The 20,713-nt window shown below is 37.2% G+C and overlaps 1 protein-coding gene across 5 annotated transcripts in view; it reads right to left on the reverse strand.

The window, feature by feature from the left end:
• CLOCK (clock circadian regulator) overlaps window positions 1–20,713 on the reverse strand; it is a 66,150-nt gene that overhangs the window by 11,734 nt on the left and 33,703 nt on the right. For all 5 annotated transcript variants that reach the window (XM_086612466.1, XM_086612468.1, XM_086612469.1 and 2 more), the window contains 9 exons: window positions 19,206–19,296; window positions 17,552–17,611; window positions 17,007–17,155; window positions 12,188–12,279; window positions 10,636–10,725; window positions 9,039–9,159; window positions 7,788–7,901; window positions 3,878–3,996; window positions 36–118 (listed from right to left, as the gene is read on the reverse strand). In XM_086612466.1, the coding sequence (XP_086468592.1) occupies window positions 36–118; window positions 3,878–3,996; window positions 7,788–7,901; window positions 9,039–9,159; window positions 10,636–10,725; window positions 12,188–12,279; window positions 17,007–17,155; window positions 17,552–17,611; window positions 19,206–19,225 (848 nt within the window). In that variant the 5' untranslated portion in view covers window positions 19,226–19,296. The remainder of the gene's footprint in view (window positions 1–35; window positions 119–3,877; window positions 3,997–7,787; window positions 7,902–9,038; window positions 9,160–10,635; window positions 10,726–12,187; window positions 12,280–17,006; window positions 17,156–17,551; window positions 17,612–19,205; window positions 19,297–20,713) is intronic.

The following is a 20,713-nucleotide window of genomic DNA, read 5'->3' on the forward strand; positions in this document are numbered from 1 at the left end:
GCTACTATTGCTGCTATACATAGAAGGAATTGCACCTGTGATCCAAGAATAGGAACTTCCATTCTAAGCTATGTCTAGATGTGAACTCTTCATTGGGTTCTTCAACAGTGCACATTTCCTAAAAGGTAAAAAAATAAAAATCTCTCTCAAAACTGCTCTATTCTAATGCATAAACTCTTTCGAAATTCAGACTTACCTAAAGTTAGTTGACAACTCTACAGCAGTTGTAATGTTATTTTTAGATGGCTTCATTGTTTTTGCTTGTTTAGATGCATAGTACTGAGGCAGAATCTAATCTCAGCTGTGCCAGGTTGACATTCAGTTGACTTAAATGGAACAACCACAGCATGAGATTAAGCTCAAACTCAGTATCTAGAAACACAGCAGTACAAGCAGGAATCAATAGGTCCTGCAATTATGCTTTTAACTTGTAACAAGCAAAAGACGAGATGAAACACTCGCACCAGACACTCTGATTACAGTACATGCTTATCATGTGTAAAAAGCAACATTAGCAAGATGGTCACATTATTCTGACTTTAGGAATAGGATTCTTCCATTTAGTGAATACAGAGTACTCCAAATCACTTTGCCTTGAGGGCACAGACATGTACTATAAATAACATGCTATTCTTACATTTAGAACTCATGAACAGTAACAGAATGATTGTATTTCCACTATTACAACAAATCCTCAAGGTATTCTGTACATCATTCTAAATGTATTCTGCTCAGACCTATCTGCAATCAGTGCATGTCAGTCAATTTCTGCTGTCCCCTTCCAGAGAGGCAAAGACGTGCCAGAGAGGCACCAAGTACCGTGCCTCATGCTGAGACAGTAGCGAAGCTAAGCAGCCCAAGCCAGCTGGCTCTTTTGCAAACTCCTCTAGTACTGCCTTACGAGAAGAAAGATGGATGACGAAATACATACATACATACAAATACACCCCTCAAAGAATTACAATAAAATCAGAGATCAGTAAATGTTTCCTTTTGGACACCTGTACACGTTTGTCACGCTTGTAGGAGCTTGCCATGGTATTCCCATTGTCAGGAACGCAGTAGAATCTATCGATGATCAGATACCGAAACAGTTTCCTAAAGACCACAGTATGGAAGCCACTGCTTGCACTGACATAATATTCATGACAGATGTGGACAGACAAGCACACTGCTGCTCTACAAACATCTATAACTAAAATAGTCCTGTGGAAAACTACAGAAGACTACTAACTGTTGCTCCTACAAACGTACCACCTTCCTTTTCATTCTTTCAGGTTATAATACAAAGAGTTTAAGTGGATGTTTTGCAGTTCTTTAAAAAGATACTTTAAGTTTTTTTTCTATTAAAGAAAAAAGTTAACATTTCTAGAAGACAATGTTTTTTCCTCACTTTCATTGGTGTAAAATCTGAAGACAATGACGAGCAAGCGAGTTATATGATGATATGATGGAGGCAATGAACAAAATCACTTGGCACAAATTTGTGACTCTTGGCGTGACTTCTGGTTAGCACGACTTGAACTTCAAAACTGAAACTACTCCTAAAACCCAAAGCTCATCTACTTTCCTAAGATTACAGCATTTAATAAAGTACCACTCATAGCAGAGTAAAAGAAATAACAGAGCAAGTGTATATCCTTGAGATATACTTTTGATTTGCTGTTTCTTTTAATCTAATTATTTTGGCACAAGTCGAAACACAAGTAAAAGTAACTTAAGTGCTAGCTGTAAAATCCCAGTAAAACCACCATTTTAGAGCGAAGCTGGAAGCAGGTTAGTATCTGATTACTCAATGCATTGATATTAATGATTTACAGATATTCCACTGTAAAATACCCCTGGGGCATTAATCCTGCTTTCTTTATAGGATTCAATCATTTACCAGCCAGAATGCAAGACAAATGTTTTAAAAAATGTGTAGAGCCAAATCCGTCCACTGAGGAGCAAAATTTGTGGCATGGTTTGTTACAAAAGCGGTGGCGTCATATGTAGAAAATAAAAAGTGAACTTTCAGATATTATTCTCAAAAATACTATGGCTTTCTGCAAAAGCACTATATATCCTTGAGAAATTACATTCTAGGTAAAAAAAAACCAACAACAAACAAACCAGAACTGTATACCATCTGAAGTACAGAGAAAAAGTGGCAGATGAGCAGGCAGGTTCTACCTCAAATAAGGGAATCCAGCACTAAAATACACCTTATTACTGGCTGAGTCACACATCTGTTAGTAAAGTTACTGACATAACACTTACTTGCTAGAGCCTAGTCAATGCTAGCCTCGATACTAACAAAAGGTATCAAAAGAGTATGAACAAGTACTGTCAGATTACAAGTCTCCACTCTAATGTTAGTCTTCTTCACGAGAATATTTCTCAGATGAACAGCACTAGTCAAAATCCTTGAGAGGATCTTAAAACCTCCGTAACACGAAAGCTTCCTTAGGCACTAGGGGCTCAGAAGTTCAGGCAAAGAGGAATGAAAGTTTGGCCAGAGTATAATCTGTAAGGCTTTCACCCTCAGGAGACTGAGACTTTAAAGACCATAAAGGGATGTTTCTCAACTTCCAAATGTCCTGTTCCAGAAGTAGGAAACACAAATGTTTTACTATAGTACATTCTAAACTGTCTCACTTTAAAAGATAAAAATATTTGCAAATAATGTCAGGTTGGTCTTTTTTCTCCAAGTATTTCACAAAGCAGAAATCACACATAACATCTCTACCAACTCTGTAGGTGTAACAGGAAGAACATCATTTAGACTCACAAGGGAAGAAAAGTGTCAGATGAAAGATCTCCATGGCTTCAGGAAAAACAGACAACAAACTCTCTCTGGTATGCAGTCTGGAGAAACCCAACTGCTACTCAGCCTGACAGAGCTGAAGAAGTGTATATGATTTCTCCACAGGCCCTCTACTACACTTTCAAAGTGCCAAGTATGTAGACCATGTCTTCGGAGGATACCACCAAGAATCTTCATCTTAAGACACCTGTGCATTCAACTCACATGCAGAATATTTAAATGTTCAAAGAGTTCTGCATGAAAAACAGCAGCTTAACGATGTGCCATATACATGTCATGGCATTTCTTTACAACTGAATTCTAAGAACAAATGTTTGATAGTAGACTATCCTGTACCTTGATTATTGTCTTTGTAGAAAACATGATCTGAGTCACAATCACAGACTATCCTATACTGTATCCTGAGTATTTCTTTTGATTCCTTTTGGTGAGGAACAAGTTTATACTTAGTAAAGTCTATAAATTCCACACACATCCAATTCTAAACTTGTAAAGATATCTTCACTGTGCATTAGCAGTGAAGTAAAACTTTCTTTTGAAACAACTGAGTTATTAACAAACAGCACTGAAACAGAACGAAAGATCTTTATTACCTCAAACCTGACCCTCAGTTGCTGACAAATAGTTTAAGCTTTCATTAAGTCTTAAATGATTTGCTTCTGTGTCAAACTACTGCAAGATCAGCAGCAGCAGCATAAAATTCATATCCAAGTGTCAACTAAACTTACTATTTTTTCCAGTGAAAGCGGAATCTCAGTGTTACCTTTTATTGTGTTGAAGTTAAATTTGGTAAATTATATTCTTATGGACTTTGAAATTTATTTCTTGCACATTACTATTTTATATGGCTATTTAGAAATGGCATTCACCATAGCAACTGTATTTGATCTCTGCACAACATTCGATCTATTTGTATGTGAAGTAAGAAAAACAGACACTTTCAGTTTCATCTAATAAAATGCCTTATGGTTTTCATTAATAGTAGTTGAAGTGTTGTGTGTGTTCTCTCTGAAGTTTTCCTGTTCCAAGTATATTTAAAAATGATATAAAAGTGATTTCATTTGTACATACCTTGATAAACTGAGGTGTTGCTAATCTAACTGTGGCTACAAAGCAAACTTTGTCTTCATATGAAGGCCGGTGTGATCGCTGAATAGTTCCTTCAAAACCGTTGTGCGCTGAGTTGGGAACTGAGGGAAAATAGACGAGGTCAACACAGACTACAATATAAGCATGAAGGAAATGGCAGCAATATCACAAGATAAATGGCCTAATATTTATCTAACGCAGTTTGCTTATAACCTAACATGTATCAAGAAATATGCTACACATAATATAGACACATATATGCACAGGAATAGTAGCTGTATAGTAGTAATGGGAACACAATCATCATCAAGTAACTTTCTCGAAGAACTAGAATTACAGTTAACATCATATTATCTGTGACAAAGCAGTTTTAAGAAACTAACAACAATCCTAATCCTTTTTGGTAACTACTAAAAATGACCGGAGCACATCATCTTCAAAAACATCTTTAAAGTTTGTCTTTGTATCAGCTTTTGCTAACATTTTCTTTTGAACTCTGAGGTATTTCTTTTCTAGGCTTGCATTACATTCAAATGACATGAGCTGAAGACAAAACTGAGTAACAAAACAGTCAAAGGCACAACAACTATATGCATGGAAGAATCAGGACACCTAGCTGAGAACAAACAGATTCCACTTACTGAATCACAGAGATGGATGGAATCACAAGTGGGCAAAGGATGGACTACAGATTCACCTTATCTTTCATTACCAGCAGGTATCAATTTAGTTTACCTTTATTAAGCTCTAATAATGGTGACTCTAAAATGCTCTCAGGCTCTTAGAAGCCTAACTGGTTCTAGTTCAACTCCAAATAGATTTGAACTTCTACTGAAGTTTCTTCACGCAATTTAAGCTTACAGCTCCTTGCTCCTTCCATCAGAAAGAAAACAGGTGATTTCCTTCCTTTTTATCTTATCCCTTCTCTGTTGTTCCTCAGTGTTTATCTTGCCTTGTAAGTTAGATTTTTAAATTTCTGATTGCTTTAATTGCTCTACTCTGAACTCTTTCCACTGCTTTACTTACTCCCAAAAAAGAGTGTCAAAAACTGGATGAGGACATATGGGTGCTAAGAAGTGCAGAGGAATTATTTCATGTGGCTTAGACTATATTTTAGAAAGACTTTTGCATTTTCACAATTTGGTGACTGGTCATGGTGACTTGGTCATGTTCAGTTTACATTCCACAGTAACTCCTTTTTCTAAAGGACTGCTATTTAGCTGACTGCAACCTTTTTCCCTGTTCATACAGTTTATTATCCCTGAATGTAGTAATTTGCATTTGTTCTTAGTCAATTTGTCTGGTCTTCTTCCTCAAAATAATATATTTTCTAAATATGCGACAGAATTCTTACCCTGGTTTTAGTGTTCTTGCATCATTTCATGATTGCAAGCTATGTTCCATTATTCATAACATTAATGAAAATACTGATCAAATCCAGAAGGGCATTAAAACTCTATTTTGATGGTAAACACTGATAACCTCTCCAAACAGTTTCTGCAGCTACTCTCCAGCAATTTCAATTAACATGTGCTTCCCTTAAATGTTTGTGAGAACAGAATATGATAATTATCAAAAGCATATTAAAAGAGTCCATAATTTATTTGTGCTTTGTCCTCTTATCCACACAGTGTGTTACATTTTGGTAGAGGAAACTGAATTGATTTGATTTCTACCCAAAAAATCCACAATGGTTGCTGCTCAATTCCCTGCTAGCTTCCTGAAGCTCACATATAGTTTAATTATTTCTTCTGGAATATTTCCCAGTATTGAATTGCAACCCAACTCCTCCTGTTTCCAAGACCAGCACCGTATTTGGCTTTTTCAGGCCTGTTTCTTGTCTTTCCTATAATATTATATACCTGCATTTGGCACTAAGACTTGACCTCTCCCCATTTTGTGAGAAAAATACTGGTATCACATAAAAACCCATAGGTTTATTTACAATATACTGTTTTTGATGATATTTTGGGGGGTAATCTTTAGGAAAATCTACTACTGACCACACTGCACAACCCATTTGTCTGGCTGACCAAATAAACATGCCTCTCAAGTAAACAGTCAGCATAGACTGGCAAAATAGATTAGAGATATAGTACAAAGGAATAATATTTGTACATAACTAACTGTCATGGTTTGATGTGGAGGGGGGGGTGGTTCTGGTGGCAGGAGAGGGATTTTGCTCCCTGCGACCTCCCCGGTTTTGGATCCGGGTTAGGCTTAGTTCTGGCCACCGGATCAGACTGCCATCCCCCTCGGGGTTGAGCCAATAGGGCGCCTCTGCGAATTGCCCTATTTAAGTCAGGACAAGGGAACCGGAAAAGGTGCTTCGCCCAGGATCGACCAGAGAAGGGAGGAGGGCACTGCCCCCGCTCCCTGGCTCCCGGCCGGGCGGCTGCCTGCGTCGGGCCGGCGCCGCCCACGGAGAATGGCGGCGGCGGAGCCAGCTGGGGAACTCGGGGGCACCCCACTCCCAGGGTGCCCACTGGGCTGAGTTCACCTGGAGAGGACTGAGATCTGAGAGAAACAGCTGCATCGACAGCAGGTCAGTGAGGATGGAGCGGGAGGAGGTGTGCCGGAGCCGAGTTTCCCCTGCGGCTGATGGTGAGATAGCAGGCTGCCCCCCTGCAACCAGGACGGCCTCGGTGGAGCAGCGACCCACTCGCAGCCCGTGGGGAGAAGATGCCTGAGCCCGAGGATGGTCGTGTTGGGGGCACGGCAAGGCAGAGAGGCATCTGGAGTCTTCGTGACGACCCACGCCGGAGCGAGTGGCTGCAGCTCCCTAAGTACCCGAGACTGTGGTATAGCCCACACCGGAGCAATCTGTGGGGAAGGATTGTTTCCAGTGGGCTGGACTCACGTTGGAGAAGTTTGTGGATTTTTCCTCGTGGGTAGGGGATCCATTGGAGCAGGGGAAAAGGGTGTAAGGACTCCTTCTCCTTTAAGAAAGAAGCAGCAGTAACAGCACGGAATGAACTGACCTGCACTCCCCCAGTCCCTGCCCCCTGTGCTGCTGGGGGGAGGAGGTAGAGCCGGGAGGAAAAGGAAGGTGGGGGGGGGAGAAGGTGTCGGTTTTAAGATCTGGTTTTGTTTCTTTCTGTCCTCTCAAGTAATCGGTTTTTATTTCCCTTTGTCCTTCTAAGTAATCATTAATAAACTGTTTTGCTTTGAGAAAAGCGCTGCCTGTTTTGCCCAGGACCATGGTTGGTGGGTGCTCCCTCTGTTCTTGCCTCAACCCTCAGTCCTTTTGTTTTTTTTTTTTTCTCTCCTCTCTACTTTATTGGAGAAGGAGAGACTGTGTGAGTTTTAGTTGCTGGATCAGCCTAAAACCACGACACTAACAAAAATAGCTTCAATGGAAAGGAGACGTTAACTTGGTGCAGACAACTGTAATGGCCCATCCACTCATCTGAGTGGTAACTCCTGTCAGTGAAAGCACAAAATTGAAAGGGGGGAAAACCTACATTTTACTTCCCAGCTCACTGCATATTGAGAACTGCAGATACTCAGTACCACTGATCTTCAAGTTTCTTAGTCACCTGCTTAACTATGGATTATGCTTAACTAACTTCAGGCTGTTCATTTTGAAGTGTTTGCTTAAATTTCTCTTAAATCCTTTTAAAAAATGTTTTACAAGATACTAGTTTTCTTTAATTGAAAGCATTAACCATAATTAATAAGTCTTGCATTCCAGCACACAGACATGTAATACCTGACAGGCAGTTTTTCTTCTTTTTCGTTAAAACAATATAGAATTGATACAACTCTGCTTCAAGTTCTTCTTTTGAAAGACTGATTTTTGTTCATCGTTAAGTTTTGCACAATGGTCCCAAGCCTGTTTAGCTGTGAAGCTGCCTAAGTATTTCACTCTAACATCACTGAAATTACTTACCATTATTCAAACACTTGAAATTTCCTATAAATTTTACATATTCATATGTAGGTTGCTCTTTTGGATCTATTGTTCCTCGCAGCATATGGCAACAGAATTCTAGTTGATTTTTTGCTGAGAAAAGAATAAACAAATTAAAAGGCTACATGCTTGACGAAGCTCACAGGCAACATGAAATAGAAAGCAGGAATAATCAAGCTGCATACTTATTGAGACACTGTAAATGTTGTGATCACAAATGGCTACAGCCTCTGCTTTTAATCAATGTGATATTAACTAACTTAAAGAAAAGAACTTAAAGAATTGGTGCGTGAAGGGCCTCAATGCTAATGACACAGAACACCTCTGAAAACTAGAGCTATTTTAAAGAAACAGCTGCCCTAGTTTACTAAAACATGCACCTCCAAAACCCATTAGGCTACTATGTTTTTATTCTTCCCAACTGCTATAACTGTCTAAACAGGAGCTATATAAACTAGATAAACATTTCTAATACATGGGAAAGTCATAAAGTGAAATCCAATACAATGCTGAAAATTTTCCTCTTTTGGGGGGGGGGGGGGGGGGGGGGGGGCAGTGTGTGGAACCCACAAAAAAGTGCTTCTGTTCTTCAGAGCTCACCCATATGTTTCTGCTTAAATAACACTGGAAGAAAAGAACTGATCACATGTGATACAGAGCAGATTATTTTTAACACAACTACCATATGGGTTTTGTCTGGGATAGAGTTAATTTTCTTCATAGCAGCTCATATGCTGCTGTGCTTTGGATTTGTGACTAAAACAGCACTGACGACACAGGGATGTTTTAGCAATGCCTGAGCAGCGCTTACACAGACTCAAGGCCACTGCTTCTCCCGCTCCCAGCGGGCAGGCTGGGAGTGCACAAGAAGCTGAGAGGGGACACAGCCGGGACAGCTGACCTAAGAGATATCCCATACCATACGACATCATGCTCAGCAATAAAAGCTGGGGAAAGAAGGAGGAAGGGAGAGACATTTGTGCTTATGGTGTTTGTCTTCCCAAGTAACTATTACACATGATGGAGCCCTGCTTTCCTGGAAATGGCTAAACACCTGCATGCCAATGGGAAGCAGCATTGCTTGTGCATGCAGTTTTTGCTTTTTATCTCAACCCATGAGTTTTCTCACTCTTGCCCTTCTGATTCTTTCCCCATCCCACTGCAGGGAGTGAGTGAATGGCTCTGTGGGGCTGAGCTGCCTACTGGCGTTAACCCACAATAACTACTTACATTTTAAGTATTCTGGTGTCAATGAATCACTTTCCAGCAGATGAGAAGACAATATTTTATAAATTTCTGAATGTTCCCCCTCTGGGATAAAATTAAATACACTCTGATCCACAAGATCAGACTGAAAGAAAAAGATTTAATAAGCATTAAAATAATGAAAGATGCACAATGTCACAAAGCCTACTATTTTAACACAAAACAGTTCCACAGTTCAGAACATTACTGACTCAACAAAGCCACCTGCTGGAATATACATGAGTATTTTGCAAGAAAAAAATCTCTCTTTGATCCATCTTCATTTTGACACTGCAAACCACTTAACGAAAACCACCATGAACGCACCAGATATACAAACACATTTAAGTACAACGAAGCTCGTATTAACCTCCCTGGGATGCAACCATTTCAAGTAAAGGAGCATTTTAGTTAGAAATTACAGGGCGTTGCTCAGGGTACTGTAACCTGTCAGTGGCATCCAATACACTGAAATGATATCTTGGAAAAAAAGATAGTTGCCTCCTACGTCATATAGGTTACTATGCTACCAGTAACTACATTCAATTGCAATTAATTTTATGAATAAATTTTACAATCAGTTCTGCAACTATGTACACAAAACTGGGACCAACAGAGATGAATGCAATAAAACTGAACAACTGATTATATGCATAAATGCATTTGATTAAGTATTCAGGAAAGAGGGATCATAGAATGTATGTTTCAAATATATGAAACACACCTAAAAGCAAAGGACAAATGTACCTCCAAGAACTTAGTAAATTCTACTTTTTAAAAACAATCACAATTACTCGTACATTTTTCAAAATTCTCAAAGCTGAAGTTATGCATACTTTAGTGAAATCTGTGTTTTGCAGAATCATTTTTAAATATGTCACTCCAAGTTTTACAAAATACTCTTTACCACGGTAAGACAGCTGACCTGTAAAAATAACTTGTCTCTCTCTCTAAAAAATAGCTAATTGTTCCACTCATCAATTGTTTGCATTTTTGACTACTAATTTGCCTCATTTCAGAAAAAAACATTATTCACAGGTAACTTCAAAAAACTCAAATGTAACATTCACCACTGATCAATGCCACCAAAGATTAAAGATAAGTGAACAGGATAAAACCCAAAGTGTGTACCTAGCAGAACCAGCAGCAATCTATTTCTTATAATTTCTTACAATTTCTTTGGCAAGAAAGGAGTTAGAAGTAGTTTAAAAAAATTCCAAGGACACAGCTCTTCAGCAATACTCTTCTCATTCATGTAAAGGCTGTGATAGGTGTGAACTCTAAAGCATCTCCTGCAGTCAACTCTGTTATTTAAGTTAGGTTGAAGAGAAACTGATGCTAGTCTGGCACTTCATAATCCTGCCTAACAGAGTGCCGACTGCATTCTCTATTTCCAAAGGAAATGTTTAATGTAGCAGACAGACCAGTAGCAAGGAGTTGTGCTGAAGCAAAAAGTAGAAGCACTAAAACAAAGCATACATTTGGTCTATAACGCCAAAAAGGCTAATGATTAATTAATAATCACAGCAGAACACCATCGACAGACAAACTGATAACAAGTCTGAAAGCAATTTGTACTTACTGGCAAATGTTCAAGTAAGGGAGTTATACTTTCAGACACATATATTATATTTCCATCTGTCATAATTGCTAAAAAAAAACCATCAAGAGCCTGAAATTAAACATAATGAGCAGTTAAACAAAAAGAAACAAAGAGTATTAAAAAAGTTAAGCTATATTCAACATGGAAATTTAGACCAATTTTAGTTTAGTTTATGATAAAAACAATAATGCCTTTCACTACTAAAACTTCTTAGTCTTGTTTTTACACTACGAGTATTACAATTCCCATACTGTTCTGTTCTTAAACAATCTGTGGTTTCAGAAGCAAGACTTCAGTCCAAATACAGGTAGCCACTGCTTCCCCCATCTCCCACTCTGCCTGCCTGTTATTTTTAATTTCATCGTCATTTTAAACATCAGAAAACTTAGAAAAATTAGCTAGAGACAAAAGCAAGAAGTGGTGGAAAAAAGAAAAGAAGTAAAAGAGGTGGTGAAATCAATGAATTCGGTATTTAAAATCTCAGTATTCCTAATCTCAAAAGAAACTCACAGCAGTATTTTACTGAGACGTGAAAACTGTGAGATACAGTTCTGACTGCCTTATCTTCTACTTAACTCAAACTTATTTCCACTGAACATAACACGACTATCTTCTAGTTGAACACTACCAAACACAAAAGCATGACAGAACTGTATTTTTAAACAGGAAATTTTAAAGCTCATGTCTTTGAAAAACATTCTTGTATCATATTGTCCTAGCTTTACCATCACTAGCTTGGATACATTATTTTGTAAGAGGACTTGAGAAACACCAGAAACAGCTACAAAAAAACCCGAAACAACTACTTCACCAACTTGTTGGAAAAAATATGCAAATTCACCATGGAGAATTTTGTGAAAATTTTTAAGTACAAAAAAAATCAGAACTTTTTACTTTTTAAACCTGTATCTCAAAGAACAGGTTTAACTACACAATGAAAATAAAACATGCTTGCTCATTTACTTTAGTATTTTTCATTCAACTATTACTAGAAATTGTTTCACTAACAAGATACAAATGAATTATTCTCATTTCCAAGGAAGTGACAGGTTATACTGAAAGTTTATTTCTAGTAGTAATCCGACTATTCATGTCATCTTCTGTAGCAAAGCAATGCTCACACACCACTTCTGGAAAGTGTAACAAGCAAAGAAATTAAACACTTTATTGCTCGCAAGTTACATGGATGTATTGAGCCTTTTTTTATAATTAAGATTTTAATTTCAATTCTTTATTTGACTAGTACTTTCCTTATGTCGATAATTTAAAATATTCACTTTACTTTGACAGTATGTTCTCTTACGGACTTGCTCTGTTATCATGTTTCATGTAATTGAAAATGCAGTTAAAAGAAAAACTATTTTGCATTATGCTGCATACATAGCAATTTCAACTGTTTACCTGCATGAAAAAATATAGTTGCAACTAAAATATGAAAATAAAAAATGAAGTCATGAAACTGAAAAATTTTATAATGGAATCATTCTCTATGAGAAAATATTCTACTCCCAGAGAAAGAAAAATAATATACCTCTAACATTAACTGTGTGAACTCTTCATTACTAAGGAATGTCGGTTTCCAGTCCTGTCGAATCTCACTGGCATCTGATTGTGCAGTAATTTCTACAATCAAACATATATACAAAATAAGGATTCACATTTCCAAAGCCCTTATTTTACCACTACGTTGGATATACACAGCAGGAAACAGCAGACGCTTCTCCAGTCTCCTCTTCTTCATTCATTACATTTAGATGTTGTTCCCTAAAAGGAAAATGAATGCCTTCTCCCCTATGTCATAACGAGATTTGCCTTCTCTTTCCTTCTACCACTTTGTGCTACAGTCCTGCCAGACTTCAAGCTAATGCTGAAGTTAATGACAGTAAGTAATGGATTTTGACAATGGAAAAAATACTCTTTCCTCTGAGACTATAATATAATGTTTTATTGAGAATGTTGTTTTCAAAGATTTAGAAAGCCAAAATTCCTGATCGCTGTAGGTCATTAAAATAAATGCCTATCCTCAAGCATCTTGGCCAATTCTGGTCATTCTAACTTTTGCACTAAAAACTGTCACTGTCCTTTCTTTTCTTCCTTCCCTTTTCTGTAAAGAAATAAGGTTACATTTAAAAAAGATTTAGTTTGCAACAGACTGTTAAGAGCTGTATGACAGACTCCACAGCAGAATTACTGATTCATACACGGAGACGAATTTTGAATAGAGATTCCTGTAGGACTTAAGACAAACATATAGATTAACTTTCCATATATAGGTGAGAAACAATGGCTGCTAAGCAAAACCAGACCCCAGGTTCTGAAAGCTGATGCTTCCTTGTCAACTGATAACTGAAACAAGAAGCAAGGCCGCATAGTACTTTAGTGAGTACTTTTATGAGTGACAAGGGCATCACAGAAGCACTGGTTGTAAGAACAACCTTGAACAAGTAATCGTGAATCAAGCATTTAGACGAACCAGAAGAACCAAACTATGTCTTTAAGGCTTTTTGATTTCTAAAGGACAAGTCTGTACAAAGGCCATAAGCTAATTTGTTAGCTCATATGGCTCAAAGAGAATAAAAAAAATGGAATTGAGTTAAATACGCAAAGGGCTGGAACAGTTCAGAACTTTGCTTCCCAGACTGAAGGGGGAAAGCTTTACGAAAGAGCTTTAAACTTAACTAAAAGAACAGTAAACAACAGCAGTGTCATGCAAAAAAACAGCAAGTGGAGAGCTGCAAGGAGAAGGGAAAAAAATACCAACAAATAAGATGGACCAGAATTTCCAGTGATCAGATCTCCCAAAAGTCATAAATTGATCAAGCTTTTGCTATCTGTTTGGAAATGGTATCACAAAGCAGTAAGAGTGGGCTGCAGAATAAGGGTAACATAAGAATAACCCCCAAGCCTAACTTTTCAGTCAGAACAAACATTAAGCACTGAGGGCGAAGTCAAAGGATGTGGAAATGAAAAGCTCTGCCATCAAAGTAGAGGCAAAACTCAAGGAACTTCAATCCACAGGACACAAATAATCTCCATTTTAGAACTGAAAAAGTCCAATTCATTGGCTCATTTTGGTCCATATAACCATCCTACTTCATAATTAAAAAAAAAAGAAAAAGAAAAGGTCAACCTGGCTTTGACAATAGAAAGGATTTATACTAAAGAAAAGCTGAAGTTCATGCCGTTAATGAAGCATTCTGAATTATCTTACCCCAAGTACGGGTGTTCTTTTACATTTCCTGTTATCAGAGCAACAAGTATGATATTGGAAAACAGAGCTGAAGTAACAAGGAAAAATTTGTTCCACTTGGTACTTTAGAAAAATGCTTAAAAGAAGGTTGCATTCAAAGACAAATGACATCAAGGTCACGTTCCTGAGTTAGACACCTGACAAAGAAGCGTAACTGAGCGTGAACACTAAACTCATCCAGCCTTCAAATTGTGGATCTGAAACAACTCGGCATCAGCACTGAGCATCCTCAAAAGAAACTGCCAGCTGGGCCAAGATCTGTGCCATTTATTTGTGGGCTGTATGAATATCAGTCTACTAGTTGTAATCATAAAAAGCAAAATTATTTAGTATTTCATAATTTTCAAAAATTTCTTTTTTAAAAATTCAAAGGAAGATGACAGGCAGTATTAGCAAGTGAAAAGCTCTCAGTAATACAATTTCAGTGTGCTTACCCTGCTGTTTTTTCCCAAGGAGAAACAGAATCCATATTGGCCAATCATCAGCTCAGATAGTTCATCTGGAGCTGCTGCCAGAGTACCAAGCCTGGCCAACGTGGAAATGAATCACACAATCACAGAATAGCTTGGGTCAGAAGGGACCTTTAAAGGTCATCTAGTCCAACCCCCCCTGCAGTGAGCAGGGACATCTTCAAGTAGATCAGGTTGCTCAGAGCCCCCTCCAACCTGACCTTGAATGTTTCCAGGAATGGAGCATCTACCACTGCTCTGGGCAACCTTTTCCAGTATTTCACCACCCTGACTGTAAAAAATTTCTTCCTTATATCTAGTCTGAATCTACCCTCTTTTAGTTTAAAACCATTACCCTTTGTTCTGCTGCAACAAGGCCTGCTGAAAATTTTGTCCCCGTCTTCCTTATTGGCCCCCTTTAAGTACTGGAAGGCTGCAATAAGGTCTCCCCGGAGCCTTGTCTTCCCAGACTGAAAAACCCCAACTCTCTCAGCCTATCTTCATAGGAGAGGTCTTCCATCCCTCTGATCATTTTTGTAGCCCTCCTCTGGACCTGCTCCAACAGATCCATGTCCTTCCTGTGCTGAGGACTCCAGAGCTGGACGCAGTACTGCAGTTGGGTCCAAATGGTCCAGAAAGAACCAGAAGCAATGCAGTTAATCAAAACTTGGTGGCTGAACACAGTAGGATTTTCAACAATAAAACAGCTAATGATTGCTGAAAATTTCATTTATTGCTAGGGTCACTCTGCTTTATTGTATCAGAGAGATCCAAGCACCTCAGGAGGCAAACATGCTTCTGACCTTTGCCAACATTTTGTCCAAAAGATTTTAATGTAAACTGGTGCAGAGCAAAGCTAGTGAGCACTGTCAGACAGAGCTTTAGAGACCTTAATACGATATGTGCAGTCACACAAAGCTATGCTCTGTCCCACCAGGTGAAGGACAAAAGCACCATGCCCTAAAAGGCAACCGTCTCCAGAGCTGCTTTCTTCCTCTTTTATCCTAAAAAAAATAAAATTAATTTTAAAAAATAATCTCAGAAAGCACTTCGAAGAAAAAAGTATGGCTGGTGCTGCTGGCTGGCTGACACATGTTCACTCTACACTCTATATTTAATGATAGGAACCATCAATAAAAGTGATTTTGAAACAGAACCAATTTTCAGAAAAGCCTTAGAACCTATAGAACTAACTTTCACAGAAAAGGAGTCTTCATACTGTTTTTCTTTTTGTTATGAGAATTAAAACAACAATCAATATTTCATTGGCAAAAAAACCCCAAATCTATGAATTCTTGCACAAATTATTCCCCCTCCCTTTCCAATTGTTATGTTTACCTTTTAACAGTGGTATTCAGTTCACATCTGCTGCTACTTGGTGTTAGGGCATGGAAAAATATTTATCATACCTTAACATACCTTAAATTGACACACATAGTGTTGATAAATACATATCTATCTATCCACTTAATAGCTTTATTTATTTTATTCTCTAACTTAATAGCTGCTTCTTTTGTCCCTACTGCTTTCCAGTCAGTATACATGGTCAGAAATTACTCAGGGAAACAGGTTAACTAGTGAAAGAGCTCATTTTCTTGAATTTTTAATCTCGTTTTTGGCAGTGTGAACCACAAGGTGCCATATTAAGAACAAGTGTAGGAACACTAACAGGGATTTTTTTATATACAGAAGTATCTAACAGTCATAAATAAGCGTGCACTTGGTGGAAGAATTTTTTCTTGACAGAAATAACGATCTGTAATGAACTTCAGTACAACATATCTAGGTATATCCCACCATCAGCTGATGCAAACAACCAGAGAAACAAAACATAGTAAGGATGTTCAAAGACATTCATCATTTTGAGATTTCACATGATGGTTTACAAAACAACACACACACACACTCATTGGCTTATACATCAGTGGATATGTCCTGAAAATTAGAAAGTTCAGTTAAAAGTATTTATAGATTTTCTAGGTTTTTTTCCAGCTAAAAGGAAAAAAGAAAATACCCATGCTCCTGGTCTGCATGTCACCCTCTTTCATCAAACAACCTACCCAGTAACACTTGCTAGAGACCGCAACGCCCTACTATCTTACCATCTTTGTTAAAGCAGCCAGTTGTGTAGATATTGGACATGAAGGGAGGGAGTATTTAGTTCCCTCAGACTAGCTTTTTCAGTGATTTATCTTGCTTTATGTGGAAACTAGTAAGACAAACCAATGGTTCAAACCAGTCTTTATCTAAATATCAAAATAAGTACTTCCGGCAAACGCTTCCACTGAAATGGATCAGCAGAGTCTTCCTGTGAAGCAAACCTTTGACAATTTGCATCTTCTGAAGCAACTATTTTCTAAAGGTAACCTGTCCACAACAAAGGTTATTTCAAAAATAAATACTTCTCTTCGTGAAACAGACTTGACAACTACGGGACAAAAAATATTAGCACTGGCTTTTGCGAAATATTAGCAATAACATACTAATATCTCTGCTACCTAAATTAGGATCTTAAAAATATATTTGTTTGGGAACTCTTTACATTTTTTTACAATATCCTTAAAGGAGCTGCAAAATTATTAATGTTTTATGTACTAAGTGAGTATCATTAAAATAATTCAAAATTACAATTTATTTTTACAAATGATTACCTTTGTGCTTCCGTAAAAAGTCAATGCTCTTCTGCAGTACAGTGGATTTATCCATCTTCCGAGCATTACCTGGAAGCATGGAACCCAGCTCTTTGATAAGTACATTGAACTGATCCCGACGTTTCTTTTCAGACTTGTTTCTAGACACTCTGAAAAACAGAAAATGTTTTATAACAACTATGACACCTTCTTATAATAAGCTGCATACTACTGCCAAGTTCCTGATGCAAACAGCCCCTTAAGAATCTCCGCTGTGAGAACTGTCACAAAAACACCTACTCCAAATCTTTAACACTATTTTTGAAAAATGGTTTCCTCCTTCTCATGAAGGGTTGCAGCTAAGTCTTTGGAATAAAGCATCCTTTGACAAAAATACAAATAATTGAACCATAATTATAAATACACAAGGTACCTGAATAATGACAGTAAAATTAATGCTTTTGAATAATATGGTTATTTATCTTTTATTGTTTATAAATCTCCCTGGTAAGCCCAAGAGAGCAAGTGTAGGACATTTCTTAACTTTAAATAACATAAAAACTTACCTTTTTGCTTTATCTTTGTCATCTTCTTCCACCAGCCCATCAAAAATGCTTCCATCATTTCTGAAAGAAATAAATGTTAAGAGTATAAAATTTCTCTCTTGTAGAGTCCAACCACCACAAAGGAAAACAAATATTATTCATCATCTCCATTACATCAAAACGCTGAAGCTCTGTTTTACTGTGATGTCTCACAAAGAATATCATCAATTATCTGAAGCCAAGTCTGCTATAAGTTCTTCTTGCAGGGACTAAACAGACTAAACAGAAAGCAAAAACCTTACATTTCTGACAGCTCAAAGGATTTTCAGACTATTTCTAATGAAAACTTACAATCCTATGCAAAAACTTAATTGAACACTACTTAATTTTATTTTTCTATCTTCTTGATTATTTTCATTACCTTATCCTTTTGAAAACATAAGAGGACAAATATAATTTATTTTTACTTATTGGCAACTTCTATCACAATTACTGGAAATATTTATAGTAAGAATGCACATTTTTCTTAAATACTGAAGTATCATTAATAGACTATACTTCATCCATGTATGTAATTTTATAAATATACAATTAATATAAACATTAAACAGTAATGGTAATTATTCGTTATACTTGCTTCCTAACCAAGTATCACACACATATTCTTCAATTGACAACTGTCCATGTACGCTAAAGAGGTGTTAAAATATCAAAATGAGAACAGGTTTTCCTCTGAAGATGCCTCAGTATACTTCATACAGCACCTTCGTTTCATTTCATTTCATTTTACAAGTCAAGTCAAAACTGTCGTTTTGGTTTCCAAAACTGTTGTATAATGGATATTCTTATTTTACTTCCCTAACTTCTGTCTGCTTTCAGTCTATTCAGTGTTGTCCATACTGACCTTTCTGTGTCCACTCTTAATTTTTTTATTCTAACGTTTCCTTCCCTTAACATAAGTAACCATCATCAAGTATTTATTTTGTACGCTATTACATAAACATAAAGCTTTTAAAAGGCATTTGTATATTCAAAAGGCTGAAGTTCCAGTGAAATGCCACAAAACTTCACTAAAAGAATCGAGAACTCGGACACGCATTTAAAAAGTTTTACCCTTTGCTTTTATTGTCATTTATCTAAAACGGGTTTAACTTTCTGTAAATTTGATGCAAGTTTCATTTCCTGAAGTCTCGAAAATGATAAAACACAGAACATTAAGGACAGATGTTCACTTTAGCTGCTATAGAAAGTCCAGCTCAAGGAATCAAGTAGAAACCATGTCTCAGCTATTACTTTTCCCTTGAAATAGGTTAGCAGGTCACTTCACTATCATCAGCAGCACCACTAATTGTTTAAATGTATTTGTTTTCCTTAACTAAATATTGAAACACTCAAAAAAAAATCAAATAAACATTAAAAATCAGCTCAAATTGAACAGATGCTATTCCATGGCTGAAGACAAGTAACACATTTTAAGACTCATCTCAAACTATGCAAGTCACTATTTCCAATTACTACAAAACAACACATCTAACAACTACCAAAACAACGAAAACCTCACTCCTCTTATTTTTTGCATAAATTACTATACTCTGTGCAGTAACCATAATAAAACATTATTAAAGAAAGCACTGAACAGTAATTCCCCCAAAACTCTTAGTGTCTATTAACATACCTGTCTGCAATGGAGCTCATTTTATGGGTGCTTATGGTAAAAAACGTAACATATCACACTTTAGTCTTGTAGTAGACATTTGTACGTTTGCCTGTAAGAGAAGAAAAAAACATCAAAATGTGACTCTGGAGGAACAAACATGTTCTTCATTAGAGCATACTGAAGTTTTTATTTGCTCTATAAAAGGCTCTTCATCTTCCCCTCTCTTCCACCCTTCTGCTCTGCACTCCTACCTTCTCTAATACGGTCTCCATTACTATCGTAACCTGGACTTTAGTATCTCATTTTACATGACAGACAGTTCAAGAGAACATTGTTTTATTAAATATGATGATAAATAAGCCTGGACTAAATCAATACAACCCTTTTTCTGACTCTGAATTCAGATACAGCTTTTCATTTTTATTTGAACTTTTACCCTAAAAGACTCATAATTTTGAAGGTTGAACAGATGTAAAACACACTCCTCAGTAGTAATACATTCTATTTATAAATTGTGCAAACTGAAAGCATTTGAGATATAGTACTTTACAGCTATTATTTATTTCTTACTCTATTTTTTTTCTTGAGCACATTGTTACCATACACACGTGAAATGGTAACAGTAAGATACCTATTCGAATGTGATCTCCATACTGTGAGAAAGTTATAGTTAACCTGGACGTTTCTTAAAGCAGTCATTTACTCATTACAAAGGTTCAGTATGAAGTTTTTGTTTTTTCAAGTGTACATATGATTTTGAATAAAGAACGTGAATGAAATATTAACAGTGAGAGAAGGAATATAAAATTCAAATAACTATTTAAACCAACAAGTACTTACTTTCAGGTACCCCGAAATTATATGACTGTATGGAAAGGCTGAAATGTTTATGAAAACATAAAACAATGCAATTAAGTCTTTCTCTTTGATATAGAAAAGTCAGATGTCAGAGGCTGCTCGAAGGGAGCAGCAGGACTGTAACATTGTCAGTGATTAAGGAACAACTGCATGCAGCAAGGAGTTTGATATGAGCTGAACTTGCAGATCTTCTGGAATTTTTACTATGTTACAAACTTAATAGTAAAAAAGTATTGCATTTATATCAAAGGAGATGGGTTTAGTCACTTTAGTGACTCACGGTTTCTGAGAAGAAAGGATTTGTTTCTTTCTGAAAGTGCCAAATCCAGTGGAACTTGCAGTGTTAGTACCACAAGAAATATGGCAGCTGCAACTTCATGATCTAGACAGTCTGGAAAATGTTCCAGGAAACTTATCGCAGAATCATAGAATGGTCTGGGTTGGAAGGGACCTTAAAGACTATCTAGTTCCAAACCCCCCTGCCATGGGCAGGGACACCTTCCACTAGATCAGGTTGCTCAAAGCCTCATCCAGCCTGGCCTTGAACACCTCCAGGGATGGGGCATCCATAACTCCACTGGGCAACCTGTTCCAGTGCCTCACCACCCTCATGGTAAAAAATTTCTTCCTTATACCCTCTTCCAGTTTAAATCCATTGCCCCTAGTCC

This window comes from Tauraco erythrolophus, chromosome 5, assembly GCF_009769465.1.
Source record: "Tauraco erythrolophus isolate bTauEry1 chromosome 5, bTauEry1.pri, whole genome shotgun sequence".
Classification (NCBI taxonomy): Eukaryota; Metazoa; Chordata; class Aves; order Musophagiformes; family Musophagidae; genus Tauraco; species Tauraco erythrolophus.